The sequence below is a fragment of the Sphaerulina musiva genome (genome assembly GCF_000320565.1).
Source record: "Sphaerulina musiva SO2202 unplaced genomic scaffold SEPMUscaffold_7, whole genome shotgun sequence".
Taxonomy (NCBI): domain Eukaryota; kingdom Fungi; phylum Ascomycota; class Dothideomycetes; order Mycosphaerellales; family Mycosphaerellaceae; genus Sphaerulina; species Sphaerulina musiva.
The window spans coordinates 437,212-453,592 of NW_016017389.1; the positions used below are offsets into that span (position 1 = coordinate 437,212).

Genomic DNA, 16,381 nt, shown 5'->3' on the forward strand with positions numbered 1-16,381 from the left:
GACCTGCACACGACAATCCTCACGGGGATCTGCCAGCCAGAGTCTGCCAGCGTCTATTGATGGTGGTCGTGCAGGGCGACAATCGATAACGGAATTAAGGTTGGGCTTGGCGCTAGTGACGAGAACTATTCTACGGAGAACCTCCTAGGAGGAGAATACCAGAATACCATAATTTCTTACCGACCTTACCGACCTTACACGTATCGAGAGCCACGACGGCCATGCTGGAGTGCAGAGCGTGTGTAGGGCGCGCCATTCGGGTCATTGCTGGAGATGGCGCGTATGCGACTGCTCTCGCCACGCGACCGCTCGCTCTAACCCCCCATCTCACCCTCACCACCACCGCCGCCGCCGTCCTCTCCCATCAACAACGACGACGACTTGCCACGGCCGCCGAAACACGAGAGTCGTCTGTACAGACACCACCGTTCGACGCGCCGTCCGGTTTGGCGCCCATCGAGAAACCGACACCGGTCTCGCATTCGCCGAAACTGCGAGGCGGCGCGATAGCGATTGCGAATGAGAAGGCGGTGCGACAGCAGCTGGGCAAACTAAAGGATCCCATCAAACTCGCCCAACATGTCGAATATGCGCTGCGTTGTGGACATCCGGACAGTGCCCTGGATCTCTGCCGACGCGCCAGCAGGAACATGTCCTGCACAGTCGCGTGGAATCATATCTTGGCCTGGCACATGGAGAAGCACCAGGTCTCCAAGGCCATGGATATCTACAACGAAATGAAGAAGCGAGGCCAGTTCCCCGACAGCTATACCTACATGCGCCTCCTCACTGGCTTTACCGAGAATAAAGGACACACCGCGAAGGCCGTGTCCATCTACTACAGCATGAGCAGTCCCACCAGCAGAGTGAAGACGAGCATCATGCATACCAATGCTGCACTCAGGTTGTGCGCCTTGACAAAGGACATGGACGCGCTATGGGGCATTGCCAGCAAGCTGCCGGAGAGGGGGCCAAATGCCCCAGATGCCGTGACATATACCACCATTCTGCAAGCCATTCGGCACAGCTCCATGGGAGACGAGGCCGATCCGGCGATGATGTGGAAATTGAGACAGGACGCCGTCAATGAAGGCAGGCGGATCTGGCAAGAGATCATTGCCAAGTGGCGAGCTGGTAAGCTTGTCATTGACGAAAAGCTAGTCGCCGCAATGGCAAATCTCCTCCTGATCAGCAGAAGAATGGCCGACTGGGACGATGTGCTCAACTTGGTGCTGCAGACTACAAGGATTGAACGCCTGGTCGCACCGCTTGGAGATGCAAAGCGCCAGACAGGACACGTCCGTGTGGATGGTCAACTTGACCCAAAACCGCATTCGGCCGTTGAAGAAGACCACGAAGGCTTTATGCCCACCCCTTCTGCCCGTGCCTTCATGCCAGTCACTCCTATTGCGCGGACCGGACATCAGCTAGGATCAAGTTCGCTGGCCTGGGTTTGTCCGGGTAACAGCATTCTGTCAGTCCTCATCCGCGCCTGCTCCATGATGCAAAGTGCCGAAGCCGCCAATCGCTATTGGGACATTTTGACCTCCGAACCCTACAATGTGGCGCCTGATACCGCCAATTTTCATACTCTACTACGACTCCTCCGCGTCAATCGCAGCGCTCAACGTGCAGCCCATGTTTTATACCGGATGCATAACGAAGCTGGAGTTCCTCCGACCGCATCAACTTATCAAATGGCCATGAGTGTATGTGCTCGCGACCATAAGAACCCAAACATCGTCAACGTCGCGACCACTATTATAGATGACATGGGTAGACATCTCGAAAACCTCGATATGAATACCCTTGAAATGTATTTAAGTATTGCACTGACTACAAATAACGGACCAAGCATCGGGAGAGCTCTGAATCGTATCTTGGCATTCAATCAGGTAAGATTGCGCCAAGCGAAGAATCTCTATCAAGCAATGATCGGATCTGTCGATACTCTCTTGTCGAGGAATTTGGTCGTGGGTCCACAAGCAGAGGAGTACTGGCAGCAGAAGAGGAGGAAGCTGGATGGATTGTTGAGTATTTCGAAATTCAAGTTAACCGACAAGAGGAGGTTTGAAGAGCAAGGGTGGAGGGGTTATGGCCTCGCTGCGAGGCCCCCTGCCAAGAGAAGCACGATTTCCGACGAGCTCTCAGAATATCAGGGCAGGGATGAGAAATTGAAGGGGGAAAGGATGCGGCCGCCGACCAGTATGGATGGCGTGGGAGGGGCGTTGGCACGATTTCAGAGAAGTGGTAATGATGAGAGACAAGAATCACAAGATGCTCAAGTCCCGCACAACCCATGGAATAGCGATGACAGGCCCAAGACGAGACAGCCTCGCCACGAGAGCAGGATGGCACCTTACAATCCATGGAAAACGGAACATGGGTTCGCAGATCTACCCGGTGAATTAGATACGTACTGGAGCAGCGAAAGCCCTCCACGACCGTCAAAGCTACCTGAATAGAAGAAAAAAATGTCCCCTTGCTGCTCGTGTAGCACTCGTGCGACAAGCCCAGCAGTAGTTAGTCTGCATGCAGCAACTATATAACTCTTCTTCTCTCTCAATCGTCTTCATTCTTCTATATAGCCCACTTGCTCAACATTTGCACATCCCAGCCCTGCCCAGCGACAGTCGACATGTGCCAATATTGGCCGAGCGGGAGCCATTCATCATCAGATCCTGCTGTCCCTTATAGGCCTTCTTCTTCTTCTTCTCCCTCTCTTAGACATATGAAGATCCAGAACCCGAGACTTGTGAAAAAAAAAGAAAAAAAAAAAAAAAAAAAAAGAAACCAAGAATATGTCCTCACCCCCAAATAAAACATTAAGATTAGGATTAAAAAGGTCTTAGGTAGATAGATACCTATAATGCATCTCCCTCGCTCTAGCCTCTCGCCCTCCCTCGAGAGAAAAATGTACCCTTATAACCACCACATCACCAAAAAAGAAAACATTATACATGTACCCACCCCTTACACATGATAGCAAAAATTCAAATCATCCCACCACCACCACCCATTATCTTCATCGTTTTTGCATTCCCTCCTCCTCCTCCAATTTCACGTCGTTGTTGTTGTTGCACACTATCATTCTCTCGATCATCATCATTATCATCTCCAAAAAATAGATTACTAGTCTCGTGTCTTCGACTCACATTCCCCGCTTCGAAAGATGGAGTGCCTCCACTGGTACTATCTGACCAACGGGTTTGTTTGTTATTGTTGCTACCACCGACAAGACCAACAAGACCGGTCGCAGCAGCAGAGGCAGAGGAATCAGGAGCATGACTCCTTAACGCCGCAGCCGGAGTAGTAGTAGCAGTAGTAGCAGTGTTGTTCTTGAGAGGATATATTTCGTTGACGGTTGTTGAAGAGCCGAAGTTTGAAGCTGTGAGGTTTGGAGGAGGAGGAGGAGAAATGTGTTGCATTTCGTAGATTTGATGTGAGGATGTAGTAGGGCCCTGATGATGATTGTTGTTACTGCGATGAGAAGGTATTATACTGGGTTGAATTTCTGCGATGGAATCATCGTCGTCGTCTCGATCATCATCATCATCATCATCAGAAGAAGGATGATTTTGTCTTCTTGGTTTATCAGAGCCGAGAGGTCGAGAGTATGAGATGCGTTTAGTCATGGGTTCGTGTTCGGGGTCGAGGTTTTTGTTGTGAGGGTCTCCTGCTCCTGCTGCACCGACGATGAAAAAGTCTTGTCCGCCGACGCTTTCGGTGCGTTTCCATTGTCGAGGATGACGGATGAAAAACCACCAACCGGTGATCATGGAGTGGCGGACCATGAGGAGGAAAGTGAAAGTTCCCACGAGCTGTGTGAGATGAGAAGAGGAGAAAAAAAAATAGTTAGCAGACTGTACTGTTGTTTCGATATCTTTTTTTTTTCTTTTTTTTTCCCTGGGGAGAGGGAAGGGGGGTTTGTTTGGTGATGGATGATGAACTTACACCGGCGATGAACCAAGCTGCAATTACCGCATTCTCATCGAGTCCTAGAACGTGCGATAGAGGTTCACACTTGGTTTTCTCTCCACTGTTGAGTACAATGCAAATAGCCCATGTCGTGACTGCGGCTTGTTTGTCAGGATCAACAGCATTCAGTCCCGTGTTCGTCTGCTTCACAAAGACAGTACCATAGTACAACACCATAACAATCACCAGCGTAGAAAGCAACACACTCCTCCACTGTGCCAACAACACCACTTTGACACGCGACCACGCCAACTTCCTCGTACTATTCCGACTCGTCCACCCAGACTGCGTATTCGGCGCAATACTCTCATCGTCTTGTTGCGTACTATTCCCACCATAACTCTTCCCGCCACCACCACCTCCTTTATTCTTCTTGCCCAAATCTTTCAAATACACCCACAAGCAAAAAATCGTCGTCGAACTTGTCAATAATGCCGCAATACATCCAAACGCAATCAACCATCCAAACCACGTCACAAACGAATTCTTCTGATTCGGCACACACGTCGGTCCCAAACGATAACTGACGCCCGTAATAGGCAACGTCAATGCCAGAAACAAACCAGGTAAACCCCATCCGAAGATTTCTGCCACCCAGAAGAATATGCGCTCGTGTTTGAAATCCCAGCAGATTTTGAGATGTGTGTATAAGGAGCGCAGCATGACCCATGAAGCGCAGGCCATGGCGCCCGTGGTGATGAGGGCTCCGGTCCAGGCGCAGGACATGTCCGAGTACATGTCGTTGGGAGTGATGGTATCGTGGCAGAGATCGGGTTTGGTGCCGAGGGGGATGAGGAAGCCGAGCTGGTTGAGGGGGGAAAAGAAATAACAGAATCAGCTTCTTTCTCTCTCTCTCTCTCTTCATGCTCAAATCAGGAAGGAGTAGACATACCTGCAACAAAATAATCGCAATACACAACCCAAAATTATGATAACTTCCATGCGAAACTTCCTTGGGAAGCACAATAAAAGTAATCAACAGCACACACTGCAGTGCCAAACTGGGAATATTGAGCCAATGTGATGCTTGCATCAGACTGTTGAAGCGATCCGTATACACCAATTTCTCCACGGGACATGGGAGACAACATGATAAGTCGCCCGTCAATTTTCCACAATATCGTCCTGCGAGATCTGTTTGTATGCGAGAAGAAAAAGATATTAGTGAATGTGGTCAGCGAGTTAGATCTTCTTTTCCCCACCGCCCCTATCAATCATCTTTGGGAGCTTCTTTTTCTTTTTCAAGTGGCTTGATGATCTCTTGTTGTTGGTTACTTACAGCCGCCGGTATCTGGAAAATCCGAGTCCTTGAGAAATGGCGCAGGACAAAATGTGATATTGAGGCTGGCGACATCGATAGTGGATGCCATGCTGGCTCGTGTCCTATCTGGCACTTGTCGCCTCTTTCTTCTTTTTTTGCCCTTTCCGGGTTGCGAAAGTGTTGTTGAGATGATGATACTGTGAAAAAAGAAGAGTCGCAAATAGCCCAAATGGGAGAAGTGCTTCAGGGAGAGAAAGAGAGAGGGAGAGAGAGAAAAGAGAGTCAGTTGTCATGGTCGCATTGGAATGTAGTTTTTTGCGACACATGTCCAAGAACGGCTTTGTGCTCTTTTGACACGACAATGAAAAAAAAACTTCCCGCTTCCAATCTCGCACTTTGCCCGCTTGCTCTCAAAGATGCTGTTCTCGTCATTGTCGCCGGCCATGACATCAGGGAAGGCGACGACGGCATGGCAGACAGCCGAGTCTTTCATTCCTTGTCTAAGGTAGTCTGTAGACCCCTTCGCCACGTGGCAAGACTCTCGTCCATCTCCTGGAAAGAGGTACATGTCATTCGCCAGCCTAGAGCCTGTCAGCAAGAACGATACATTTACAGTATGAAAATGGTTGCGAAGTGGTGGCGTTTTGACGTCTCCGCATTCCTCTTCTATCGAGAACTGATGTCCTATGAGTCTGTCTGTTCACCCTCACTCCAAGCACCAAACTGAAAGCAGACCGAGAAATCATAAAATGCAGACCCAGAAAGCACAGAAACAGGAGAACAACAGCCTCAGGCAGGACATCAGCCTCATTCCACATAGCCGGCTCTTCGACACGCCGGGTGAAGTTACACGGCTAGGAATGCTCGCACAACGCCTTATTCGCCCAACGCCCGTATAACATCAAACAGGATACCCGTTAAAGCCGATCTTTAGATGCCCGCGGTGACCGCTGTTGGCCTCCGTATCCCATTGCTTCTTCCACTTCAGTTCTGTGGCTCGCGCAGCCTCGAAAGCCACTCTGCACTCGGCAGGGAGTTCGTCGATGAGATCTTGTGACACTGTCGACAAGCCATTCGGTCCAGATGTCGGGTCTTCGACATGCCCATCTGGGCCAGGATAGCCAGCGTGGGATATCGGAGGGGCGCTATAGACCGTGTCGATGACTCTAAAATTGCGCGAGATCGCAGCCGGAACTGTCGAGAAGATTGTGTCTTCGCCATGGGCACCTGCGGAATGATGGTCGCCATTCACATCGCCATTCGTATATCCGTTGGTCAGTGGCTTCTCGTCGATACCATCTGTTCCAGGTGGTATGTATGTCCACTTGGCGTGCGTCGGCTGCATGATTTTAGGGTAGAACATCATGTTCGTGTTGTAGTCGTAGACACCGTTGAGGTTCTGGGCCCGTGACATGGTTAGCAGCGAGTTGAAGCGACTCGCTTCTCGCGCATGCATGAATTGCCAGTTCTGCAAAGTAATATTGTTCCTGCGCTTCCCGATTGGACCTTGCTTGTTCGGCACTGTCGAGCCTCCTTGTTTGTACACATCGCTTGCTCCAAACCACGCGACGTAGCGGTTGCGGTTGTACTCTTCGCGCTTGTCCGGGACGTGGTCATCAGGGTCTGCCAGATCTCCCTCTACTGCGCCCTCCGCGTGCGCATCAGCTACTCGATAGTCATCTATGACCCGCCTGCCCCCGACGACAATCTTTGAGCCAAACTCGCGAAATACCGATCGCGCTGAGACAACACCAATGTTTCGGCCTTTGTAGCTGCTCGGTAGAATGCCCCGCTCGATCAGATCTTTCTTCTCCTCCTCGCCCACCACCACCTTGTACAGCTTCGGATGTTTTGTGAAGAACAGATAACTATCCCGAAAGCCACAGCACCTCGCAGGTTCCGTGCTCAGCATGTACCGTCTTTCACCTTTGCCCATGATGGTGAAGGTCCGCACGCGATACTCTCGGCCGCCCTGCAAGATGCCATTTGCGTCCACTTTCTCGTCTCCTTCCGGGTCCCAGTCCACTTGCGCCTCATCGTCTATCACCTCCAAAACGTTGCCGTTCTTGTCCGTCACGGTTTTCGGCCCTTCTTCTTTCTGTCCACGTCGTCGCCCACGAAAACCACCGCGTCCTCTCGTATTGCCGCCAAACCCCGAAGGTCGCCCTCTCCTTCCCCGCCTATAAGGTGTTCCACCTTCGCTGCCATCATCTCCCGGTTCGGGCGTATTGTCATCTCCCACCCTGCGCGACGCTCGTCGCCCTCCTCGAGCTTTCCGCCTGGGTATCGTAGTGACCTGCGGTTCGTCATCATCATCGTCGCTGTCCTCTTCTACGGCGGGGGTCGCAACATCGTCTGCTTCATCATCTTCGATATCGGGCTGGGTCGCATCGTATTGTATCTCGTTTTGGTCGGCCATTTCTTCGTCCTGGTCATCGTCATTTCTCGTCGGCGTTCCTGGTGAGATTCATTAGCTTTGCACTACCCTTTCATGACATTGGATTGCCGATCATACTCGTTGCTGGCAGACTGATACGTGTGCTCTTATTGCCTTTGGCGCCCTTGTGGTGGCCTCCACCTTTCTTGAAGGGCATCGCGCTGGGTCGGTAGATATGTTGGGTTCGTGCGGTGTAAGTCGAGGCGAGGCGAGTTGCGAGGATGCAAAGCGAAGTGTGAGGCTAGATGCGTCAAGCTGGTGTTCAACGCGGGCAAGGGCCAGAGACGCGACTTCCTCGCCAATGTGTCAGAAACGAGACCAGTCCTCGGCTTGATCCGAAAACTTTAAAACCTGAGGCTTCACTTTTGAGACTATTCTGCCGAGCCTGTTCGAGTCTTCACGACCAGTTTCATGCAGACCGACTACCCTAGCACGGCACAGCACTACCGCAACGCCCATGGCTTGATACAGCGAAAGGCCACCGAGTAACACATTCCTCCCAACGAACCTAGTATAATATAGGAAGTAGGTAGATTCCAGATTTTGTGGAAAGGTAAGGTAAATATATCACACTTCGCACAACTCTCCCTCCTCTGATACCCGTCTCGTTCTATATTGATCCAAGTCTAATCACAAAAGCATATTGGTCGTGAAGGACGGTGCCTCGATGTAGACAGAACCATGAAGCGAAGGCGAACGTTAAGAGAATGTCCAAGCACCGCTCCTCAGCGCACGACTTGGGAGAGAAAAAGCGGATTAAGATCTCTCGATCCTCTCTTGTATCGTATCTTATATCTTTTAATCAAGTGCCCAGTCCTGCCAGCAGACTCATTGATACTTTAATTCCCTGCAGTCGTCACAGAAGTCGTAGCATAGTTATACAACGCCTTGGACTGCTGAAACATTGTCACAACCTAAAACCCCCAAAGCTTGCGCTCCAGTTCTACTGTCACAATACCTACTCTCCCCACACCAGCGTACAATGTTATGGTTTCGTAATAATACATCAAGTCCTGAAGCGGCCCAATCAAGTGTGCAACCCCTAATATGCGTTGAGCATATCGTCCAATTCCGAGAGCTCAATGTCTTCTGGACTCTGTAAGCCCTCCCACATGAGGGCGGCTTCGGGAAGGGCGAGAAGATGTTCTTTGCCACTGAGATCCAGCTTCATGCGCTCCTCGTGGCGGCCCAGTGCATGATTGTTCTGGGGTCCGAGTACTGGGCTGCTCAGATCCATTCCGTGCTGGGAAGGCACAGATGCGCCAAACAACTCCATTGCGAATGCAGAATTCTTCATTGCTGCAGTCTCCTCGGTCTCGTCTTCTTCCACAGACATGGTCACGCTGTCCATATCTTCTGCTCCTGGTGATGCATCTTGCGAATCCATGTTGACATCCTGTTGGCTCTGTTGGCTGTTTCGTCGTTTGAGCGCTTCCTCGTAGAGAGCGCTGGCTGTCTGTTTGAAGTCCCGCTCTTCGGTCTCCAGGGGTGGGCTCGCATTACGTCTGCTGTGCGCAAAGCTTGCTCGATCACGCGACATGGAGCTTCGTGCCGAATATGATCCGCCCGGCGCTCGCGGATCTGCTCCCGTATCTTCGTCGAGCTCAGGCGACGAAAGATCGACCTCGGGAGAGAGTGATTGCCGCTCCCTGGTGAAACGATCTTCCATGTCTGCGGCAGAAGCAGATGATATGGAAGGTGAGATGGTGCGATTTGGTTTGGGCACCTGTTCAACAGTGTCCGGAATGGGCTGATGAGGCGTAGTGGTGAGATAAAAGTATAGTCTTCGAGGATGGACGGGCGAGAGGTCCTTTGTGAGCGGACATGGGCTGACCGTAGGCCATGTTCGGTGGAGATATGCAGTGAGTCGCGACGAGATCAATGCTGACGGGTTGGCTGATCTGTGAAAGAGGGTTAGCAAGACGAGGAGGTTGCGATATAGAGCGGACTCCGTACTTCTCCACACAGTGCAGCTTGGTCGCAAGTATTGCAGCCAGCTCCTTGACCAGATGCGGTCTGTTGCCCGTCTTCTCAATCTGTTGTATAGTCCCGACCACGATATCGTCGTTGATGCCTTCCGTATCGATCTTGCTGCTACCCTCTGTGACAGGCGAAGGTGGGGGCGACAATTCGGTGGCGCGTCGCGGTCGCTCTTCTTTGCAACGTATCGATGTCGTCCGTGGTGGGCTCATCAGTCCCAAGGTGGGTGATGTAGAGCCATGCGACCGCTTTGGCTTCTTTACCGGTGGCTCTTCGCCCTCGATCACGGTTTCCGGCGGCGTGGGAGCCTGGGTCCGCGACCGCTTCGCAGCAACGATTCCGAGGTCACCAAGATTCAGGCTCTTGCGTCGCGTCTGCATTGTATCGATTGGGAGCAATGGTAGATCAATGCGACAGCGCAATAGATGGTCGTAGGAGCGAGCAATAGCGTGTCGCGACCGGTTCCCTCCCAGCTGGCTACAATCCAGAGCTGCAGCAAAATTGTGACAGAAAGAATGCGCGTGAGCTCAGAGGAAAAACAAGCTACGATTGGCCGGGTTGCGTAGGCTGAGTCAAAGACGGCGTCCTTGCATATGCACGCTGCAGCTCCAAGGCACGAACTTGGTGGCCAGAAAAGTCAAATTGTGGCAAAAGGTGGGCGACGCTAGAAGAATAGTGCGTGGTGGTGTTGGTGGTGTTGTCGTGCAGAGTCCTTTTGGTGGGTGTGGTGACGATTATGATGATGATGATGATGGCGATGTTTGTGTTGTCGTCGTCGTCGGTGCTGTTGTTGGTGTTGTTGTTGTTGTTGTTGTTGTAGGTCGGTGAGAGATCGGATGGCAGCAGTGGTTTTCTCCTGAAGGCAGGCAGCGGCGACCAGGATGTGTCAAGGCGCCACGCCACGCTCCAGTGGGCTGGAAAGCTCGGATGGGATCAAAAATACTCGAGGCGGCACGGCCAGGCCAGGCAGCGTATCTCTTTGGACACAGCGACGCCAGGGGTGGGCTCTCGTAGTACAGGTCAGTGGTCAATCAGTGGTGAATGTGGTGGATGTGGGTGGGCAGATCTGAGATGATGCGATGCCAGGAGAAGAAAGACGCGGCGGCGGCGATGGGCGAAAAAAGGTCAAAAAGCTTCTTCGTCACACCACAGCTGCTGTGCAGGATGGGATGGATGAATGGAGGGAAGGGAAGGGAAGGGAATGATGTTGCTGCAAGGCTAGCCGTGGCGGGCCTCACTATACAGCAGGCTACAGTAGTACACCCGCCAGGGATGGCTTGGGATGGCTTGGCTTGGGGATGGGCTGCGCGTTCGCCGTTTGGGCCTGACGACGAATACCCGATTCTTGATGACCCCTTCTCCCTCCGAAATCCTCCTCGACCTCGACCTCGTCGTCCTCGCCCTCGCCCTCGCCCTCACCGTCACCTTCGCCGTCGCCGTCGTCGCCGTCTCCCGTCCTCCCGTTTCTGTGTGTCGCAGCATCCGCGTCGCCATTCTTGTAGCACCACCCACAAACGCTGTCGCATTCCGGACCTCGACTTCCAAACGGTTGGTAAGGTACTTTGCTAGCTTAGTCTACCATGCCATGCTCCCCGTCCCGCCGCGCTACACGGACACCGGTAAGTATAGGACGAATCGGAACATGTTTATACAATCAACCGGCGTGAAGTAAGGTTTTGTAGAAGCGTGGTTTCGCCTTTTCTTCTGCATCTGCACGTCAATAAACAATGCCTGATCCTTGCCGTCTCGTACAGTACAGAGTCATTTATCAGTCATCGACCGGCATTGTTGAGAACTATCGTCCACCATCCATGCCATGCGATGCGAACAAACAACCACACGCCACACGCCTCTTTCCCTTCTCAGACATGTCTCGTACCCGAACATGTGCAAACGCAGTTGGCAGCTCTCTAGAGCTCCAATGTGAATTGTCTCACACGACAATGTAGGAGGTAGCTCCAGAGACGCCTACCAACGCATGGCTCGCTTATTCGCGCCAGTTTGCAGCGATGCTCTACCTCCTACCACCTACCTCCTAGTACTCCTAGAAGGTCGGTAGTAGGATGTAGGTAGTAGGTACAACGAATCCCGAGTCCCTCCTCCGCAAGCAGCAGTTGTTGAATGCTCACGATTAGGATAAGCTAGACTGGAGCCATGTGATGAGCACGAGATACATAGAGGTAGGTAGGTACATGTAGGTGAGGTGTATCTACTTCCTAAAGCCAGAATACGTCACCTTCAATGAGCGACGACGACATCATTGAGATCACAGACTCCAGAGATGGAACTTAGAAGAATCCCCTGAGTCGCACCTGCTGCATCGGGACTCCGTGTCCCATCGTAGCGTACCTCCAGGTTCATGTAATAAGGTGTTGTATTTAGCCGGTCTGCACGTGACATGGTCGTGTACCATCCCATCCCATCCCCACCTCATCCCTCATCCACCGATGGAGTCAAAGATGTTCCGGACTGATTAGTGATACAGTATACAATTCATGAATTGCCGTCAGATCTGATCGTGGAGCATTCCCGCCGAACTGAACATTCCAAGGTGGCAAGGCCCAATCCAACCTTCTGGGACACACTGGAATGTTTGGTCAATCGCGCGCTGATAGAAACTCTCAGCCCGTCACTGCCAAGCCATACCTCCTGACTTCGCTACCTGTACCTCCCACCTCCTCCTACCTCCTACCATCGTTGGCAAGATACGGATGTGCTATACTGTATAGGTACTGGTATAGCCGTCTAGGACAACATAGTCCCCCCGCCTTAGAAGTTCCATACTGAAAATATAGAAGAGTAGGTAGGAGGTACCTGGTACTGCTAGACTCGGCGCACATCTCACTTCTTTGTGACGAGTCTTTTTGGTCAACACTGTCCGCAAACGGTCGTGACACTGGCACTATGAGTCTCCTTCACGCTGTGACATGGGTTCCCGTGTCGCAGGTGCTCCACAACTTGCACGTATACGATGCGTCTGCTAGCACTGTTAACAACTCTGGCGGCAGCAACCTCAGCTGCTGTCGCTGGCGGCCGTCTGGCACCAGACAACACCAATCCTCATCACTTTCGGCGAGAAGAAGGAGCAGGAAACCATGCAAGGGATGCCAAAATGCCAATAGCGAACCGCCATCATGAGAAGAACTCCAATAAGATTGCTCGAGATGCTCGACTACCACTGATTGCCAATCGTCATGGTGTCAAGCCTGTCGCTGCCAAAGAAGTCCACAGTGCCGCCCGAGATGCTCGTCGACCAAAGGTCGCTAATCGTCACAATATCAAGCCCGTCGCTGGGAAACAAACGCACAATATGGCTCGAGATGCTCGAATCCCGCCAGTCGCTAATCGTCACGGTATCAAGCCTGTCGCTACTAAAAAAGCGCACAGTATGGCTCGAGATGCTCGATTACCACTGGTTGCCAATCGTCATGGTATCAAGCCGATTGCGGCAACCACTAGCATCGTCAAGAAAATCGCCCGCGATGCGGTCGAAGCACTTTCGGCAAGCGCACCATTCAAAGCCGATTCATACGCATACGAGTGGATCGCCTTTATGGAAGAGCAACACGAGTCGACGGCATCTCATACGGCAACCGGGAAGTGGCCAACGGTCACCGAACACGTCGCTCGTGCTGTAGCAGGTGCCTATGATCAGCTCAACTCATTCGCAGATGGCATCAAGCAACGAGCTGCGGAAGCCGAGGCACGGGCTCGCGCACATGCTGCTCAATCGCACACCCTCCACTACAAGCGTGATCTGGAGTCTGGCGAAATGGACTTTACTGATGAGGGCGCATACGATGAGGCCAGCCTTCGTGCTCGAGACACAGATGATGGAACCAATGAGTTTGGCATTAGCGAAGATGACGAGGTCATTGGGGACAATGATTACGACGACGACGACGACGACGACGACGACGATGATGATGATGATGACGATGATGATGATGAATATGATGATGACGAAGATGTGCTAGACAGGCGTGCAGCAGAGCCCACAGAGATTCGACCACATGAGCCAGCGCCACAGCCTACAGTCTACACGACCGTGGAGCCCAAGTCCGCACCCAAGACCACGCCCGCGCACCACCATGGCCATGGTGGTCGTCACATTCACGCACATTATGAGCATGTTCCACATCCGGGCGCATCGGCCTCTCATACCACTCAGACTGCGAGCGTATAGCCAACCGTGTCAGAATTGGATATTTGCACAGCACGAGATGATGATGATGATGCTGCTGCTGCTGCTGCGACAGTAGTAGAGTATATAGGTAGTACCAACTCACTCGATGCCTTCGCTCTGCGTTCCCAACATCAACTCTATACCTAGGAACCATTTCGAATCACTCTTCAACACACCTCTCTCACCTCTATTATCCAGTAAAACCCTTACATGAACTTGACATCATCCCATCCCGCTCTTCCCTTTTTTTTTTTTTTTTCATTTCTTTCCCTGCCCTACACACACCGCACACACTACCTCACCCTCCTCCATCCATTTCAGGCATTTAAACCGTCCATGTCATCATATCCCTCATATTACACCCATTTCCCCTCGCCAAGCCCATTTCCCTTATCACGATGGGAAAATTCTATGACATTCGTCTTCGCCAAGCTTCTTTTGTCTCACGCCAAGAGAAATAAACAGTGTACGTACCTAGGTTGGTATTTATTTCTTATTGTTGTGAGACACGGGCGATGAGGAGGAGGGATGAATAAGGGAGGGAGGGAGGAAATATCCGTATACGCATATCGCCGAAACTCCGTTGGGGGTGTAAGGTGGATATGAGTGAGTGAGTGAGTGAGGGAGTTATTAAGATTTTTTTTTAATTTCGTGGAAAAGACTGTAAGACGTTGGGACTTTACTTTGTAACCAATCTAGGGATTTATTAAAGTCGCAAAAGAGGTACATACAGGTACCTACTATATAGATTTCGTCCTTTTTTTTATCTATCTAAAAGGAGGTTGGTTAGTAGATTTACTTAAGAATTGATCTTTTGAGGATAGGTAGGTAGGTAGGTACTAAGTAAAAGTGAAGCGGTGGGTTACGTTAAATGCCCCAAAAAAGAGGAGGATATTATGTTTATTCACTTTTGTATCTAACTCCGATTTCGAAGCTGCCCCTTGCCCCTGCCCCGACATAGGTAGACCTAGATACGGTAGGTATAGATCTCGTCGGCGATGACTCCATTCCAAGTTCCGATACAACCTGCACTTGTCTACATGTACTTGTACAACCATACCATACCATACCATACCATAATCCTCTTCCCACCATTCTCCACATAGTAAGTAGGGTTAAGAAAAAACCACGTTCAAGAGAGCAAAGCAGAGCAAAGCAGTGTTGAGATACAAGCGGCCCCCCCCCTCCGGAGAATTGCAACCTTTGGAGAATTCTCCGTACCCAACGCCCCCTCCCCACTCCAGACTGAAAAGAATTTAACAAACAATCGCTTATCACACGTGCATCGTTTTTATGTACATCCCCTCTAGACGAGAATAAAAAAATAATGTCGGGTGTGTGTGTGTGTGTGTATGTGTTGTGCACATGGATACCTTTGACACTTGACTAATCAATTCCCTCGCCCCTCCACACTTTGATTTTCTTTTTTGGGTTAGTGAGTTGGGTGAGTGGGTCGGAAAATCTACCTCGATTCGGCATTTTCGGTGGTAGGGTGTCTCCATCGAGCCTTTTTCACAAAATTGGGAGAAGACGAGGGGAGAGATGGATGGATAGATTGGTATTTTATAATGATGATGATGATGATGAGAATTAGATAATTGATGGATTTGACTTGTGGATATATTAAAAAAAATAGGTAGATGGAACAAAAAACTTTGTTTGGGAATTTTACATATGCGATACTATACCATACCATACCATACCATACCATACCTTCTGCACCTACCTACCTACCTACCTACCTGACCTGACCCAGACATGATCTACCGTGATCTACCGTGATCTACCGTGATCTACCATACCATGCCATACCATGCCACGCCACGCCTTTCTGCTAAGCCTTTCCCCTGCTAAGCCTTTCCTTCAACCTCTCCAATCCCCCTTAGTCCTCCCAATCCCTTCAAGTTCGGCAAATTCAAACCTCACACTCCCACCTCCACCATCAACCGTACATACCCGTTGAGAGTCAGGTAGTCAGTAGAACATGTACATCCGTACCTTCACCCATTAAACAGTGGCCAAGAAAAAAGAATCCATCCAACACATCATTATTGGTCGTCGAGGTTTCAACACGTGCCAAAATGGAGGTGGGGAGCAAATGTCTCTCTTCATCATCATCATCACCAAGCTTCTTGTGTATTGTCTTGGAGACAGGCTTGATTCGACTGAGAGTTCTTCGGTGTATACAAGTATTTCTTTCTTTTGAAACGGGAGGGGAGGGGGGAGGTTTCAGTTGATGGGGTGGCATTAATGTATACTACCTACGTACTTACAGTACTTACCTTTTTGACGACTTGGGTGCTTCTGGGAATTCATGGAGGTACACATGTAGGTAGGTAGGTACCTAGGTATCTTTTTGTTCATTCTCGTTCGAGAGGGATGGGAAGGGGATCTTCCGCTCCCGTGTGGGGTGGTTTACGAGGTTGGGATTGATTTCCTGGAAATCGATTTGGACGATTTATCAGTTTCTTTTCTTGAACGGATTGGCCCGAAGCGAAGAAATCTATTGAGAAGCGTGACCTGGTATGGTGCACGATGT

General features: G+C 50.9%; 6 protein-coding genes across 6 annotated transcripts; 3 read left to right on the forward strand and 3 right to left on the reverse strand.

Annotated features, from left to right (window-relative positions):
- Positions 1–221: 221 nt before the first annotated feature.
- On the forward strand, positions 222–2,856 carry SEPMUDRAFT_142610 (uncharacterized protein; the record flags this gene model as incomplete). The annotated part of the gene is made up of 3 exons (XM_016903008.1): positions 222–260; positions 420–2,068; positions 2,853–2,856. 3 exons carry the CDS (start codon positions 222–224, stop codon positions 2,854–2,856), a joined length of 1,692 nt encoding a protein of 563 aa, XP_016759241.1.
- Positions 2,857–3,764: 908 nt separating this feature from the next.
- SEPMUDRAFT_47266 (uncharacterized protein) lies at positions 3,765–5,348 on the reverse strand (the record flags this gene model as incomplete). Its single annotated transcript, XM_016909029.1, has 4 exons — positions 3,765–3,821; positions 3,955–4,782; positions 4,871–5,112; positions 5,258–5,348. Coding segments are annotated over 4 exons (1,218 nt in total), but the record flags the coding sequence as incomplete, so codon positions are not given.
- A 529-nt stretch (positions 5,349–5,877) lies between these two features.
- On the reverse strand, positions 5,878–7,927 carry SEPMUDRAFT_164693 (CRC_subunit-domain-containing protein). Its single transcript, XM_016908128.1, has 2 exons — positions 7,755–7,927; positions 5,878–7,696 (listed from the first exon to the last, which is right to left on the reverse strand). The coding sequence occupies exons 1-2, from the start codon at positions 7,831–7,833 to the stop codon at positions 6,141–6,143; spliced, it is 1,635 nt and encodes a 544-aa protein (XP_016759243.1). The 5' UTR covers positions 7,834–7,927; the 3' UTR covers positions 5,878–6,140.
- Positions 7,928–8,278: 351 nt separating this feature from the next.
- On the reverse strand, positions 8,279–10,435 carry SEPMUDRAFT_150141 (uncharacterized protein). The gene is made up of 2 exons (XM_016905981.1): positions 9,633–10,435; positions 8,279–9,577 (listed from the first exon to the last, which is right to left on the reverse strand). The coding sequence occupies exons 1-2, from the start codon at positions 10,034–10,036 to the stop codon at positions 8,719–8,721; spliced, it is 1,263 nt and encodes a 420-aa protein (XP_016759244.1). The 5' UTR covers positions 10,037–10,435; the 3' UTR covers positions 8,279–8,718.
- Positions 10,436–11,004: 569 nt separating this feature from the next.
- SEPMUDRAFT_109234 (uncharacterized protein) lies at positions 11,005–11,328 on the forward strand (the record flags this gene model as incomplete). The annotated part of the gene is made up of 1 exon (XM_016900772.1): positions 11,005–11,328. The coding sequence occupies one exon, from the start codon at positions 11,005–11,007 to the stop codon at positions 11,326–11,328; it is 324 nt and encodes a 107-aa protein (XP_016759245.1).
- A 1,299-nt stretch (positions 11,329–12,627) lies between these two features.
- Positions 12,628–13,842, forward strand: SEPMUDRAFT_134336 (uncharacterized protein; the record flags this gene model as incomplete). Its single annotated transcript, XM_016902633.1, has 1 exon — positions 12,628–13,842. One exon carries the CDS (start codon positions 12,628–12,630, stop codon positions 13,840–13,842), a length of 1,215 nt encoding a protein of 404 aa, XP_016759246.1.
- Between the last annotated feature and the right edge of the window lie 2,539 nt (positions 13,843–16,381).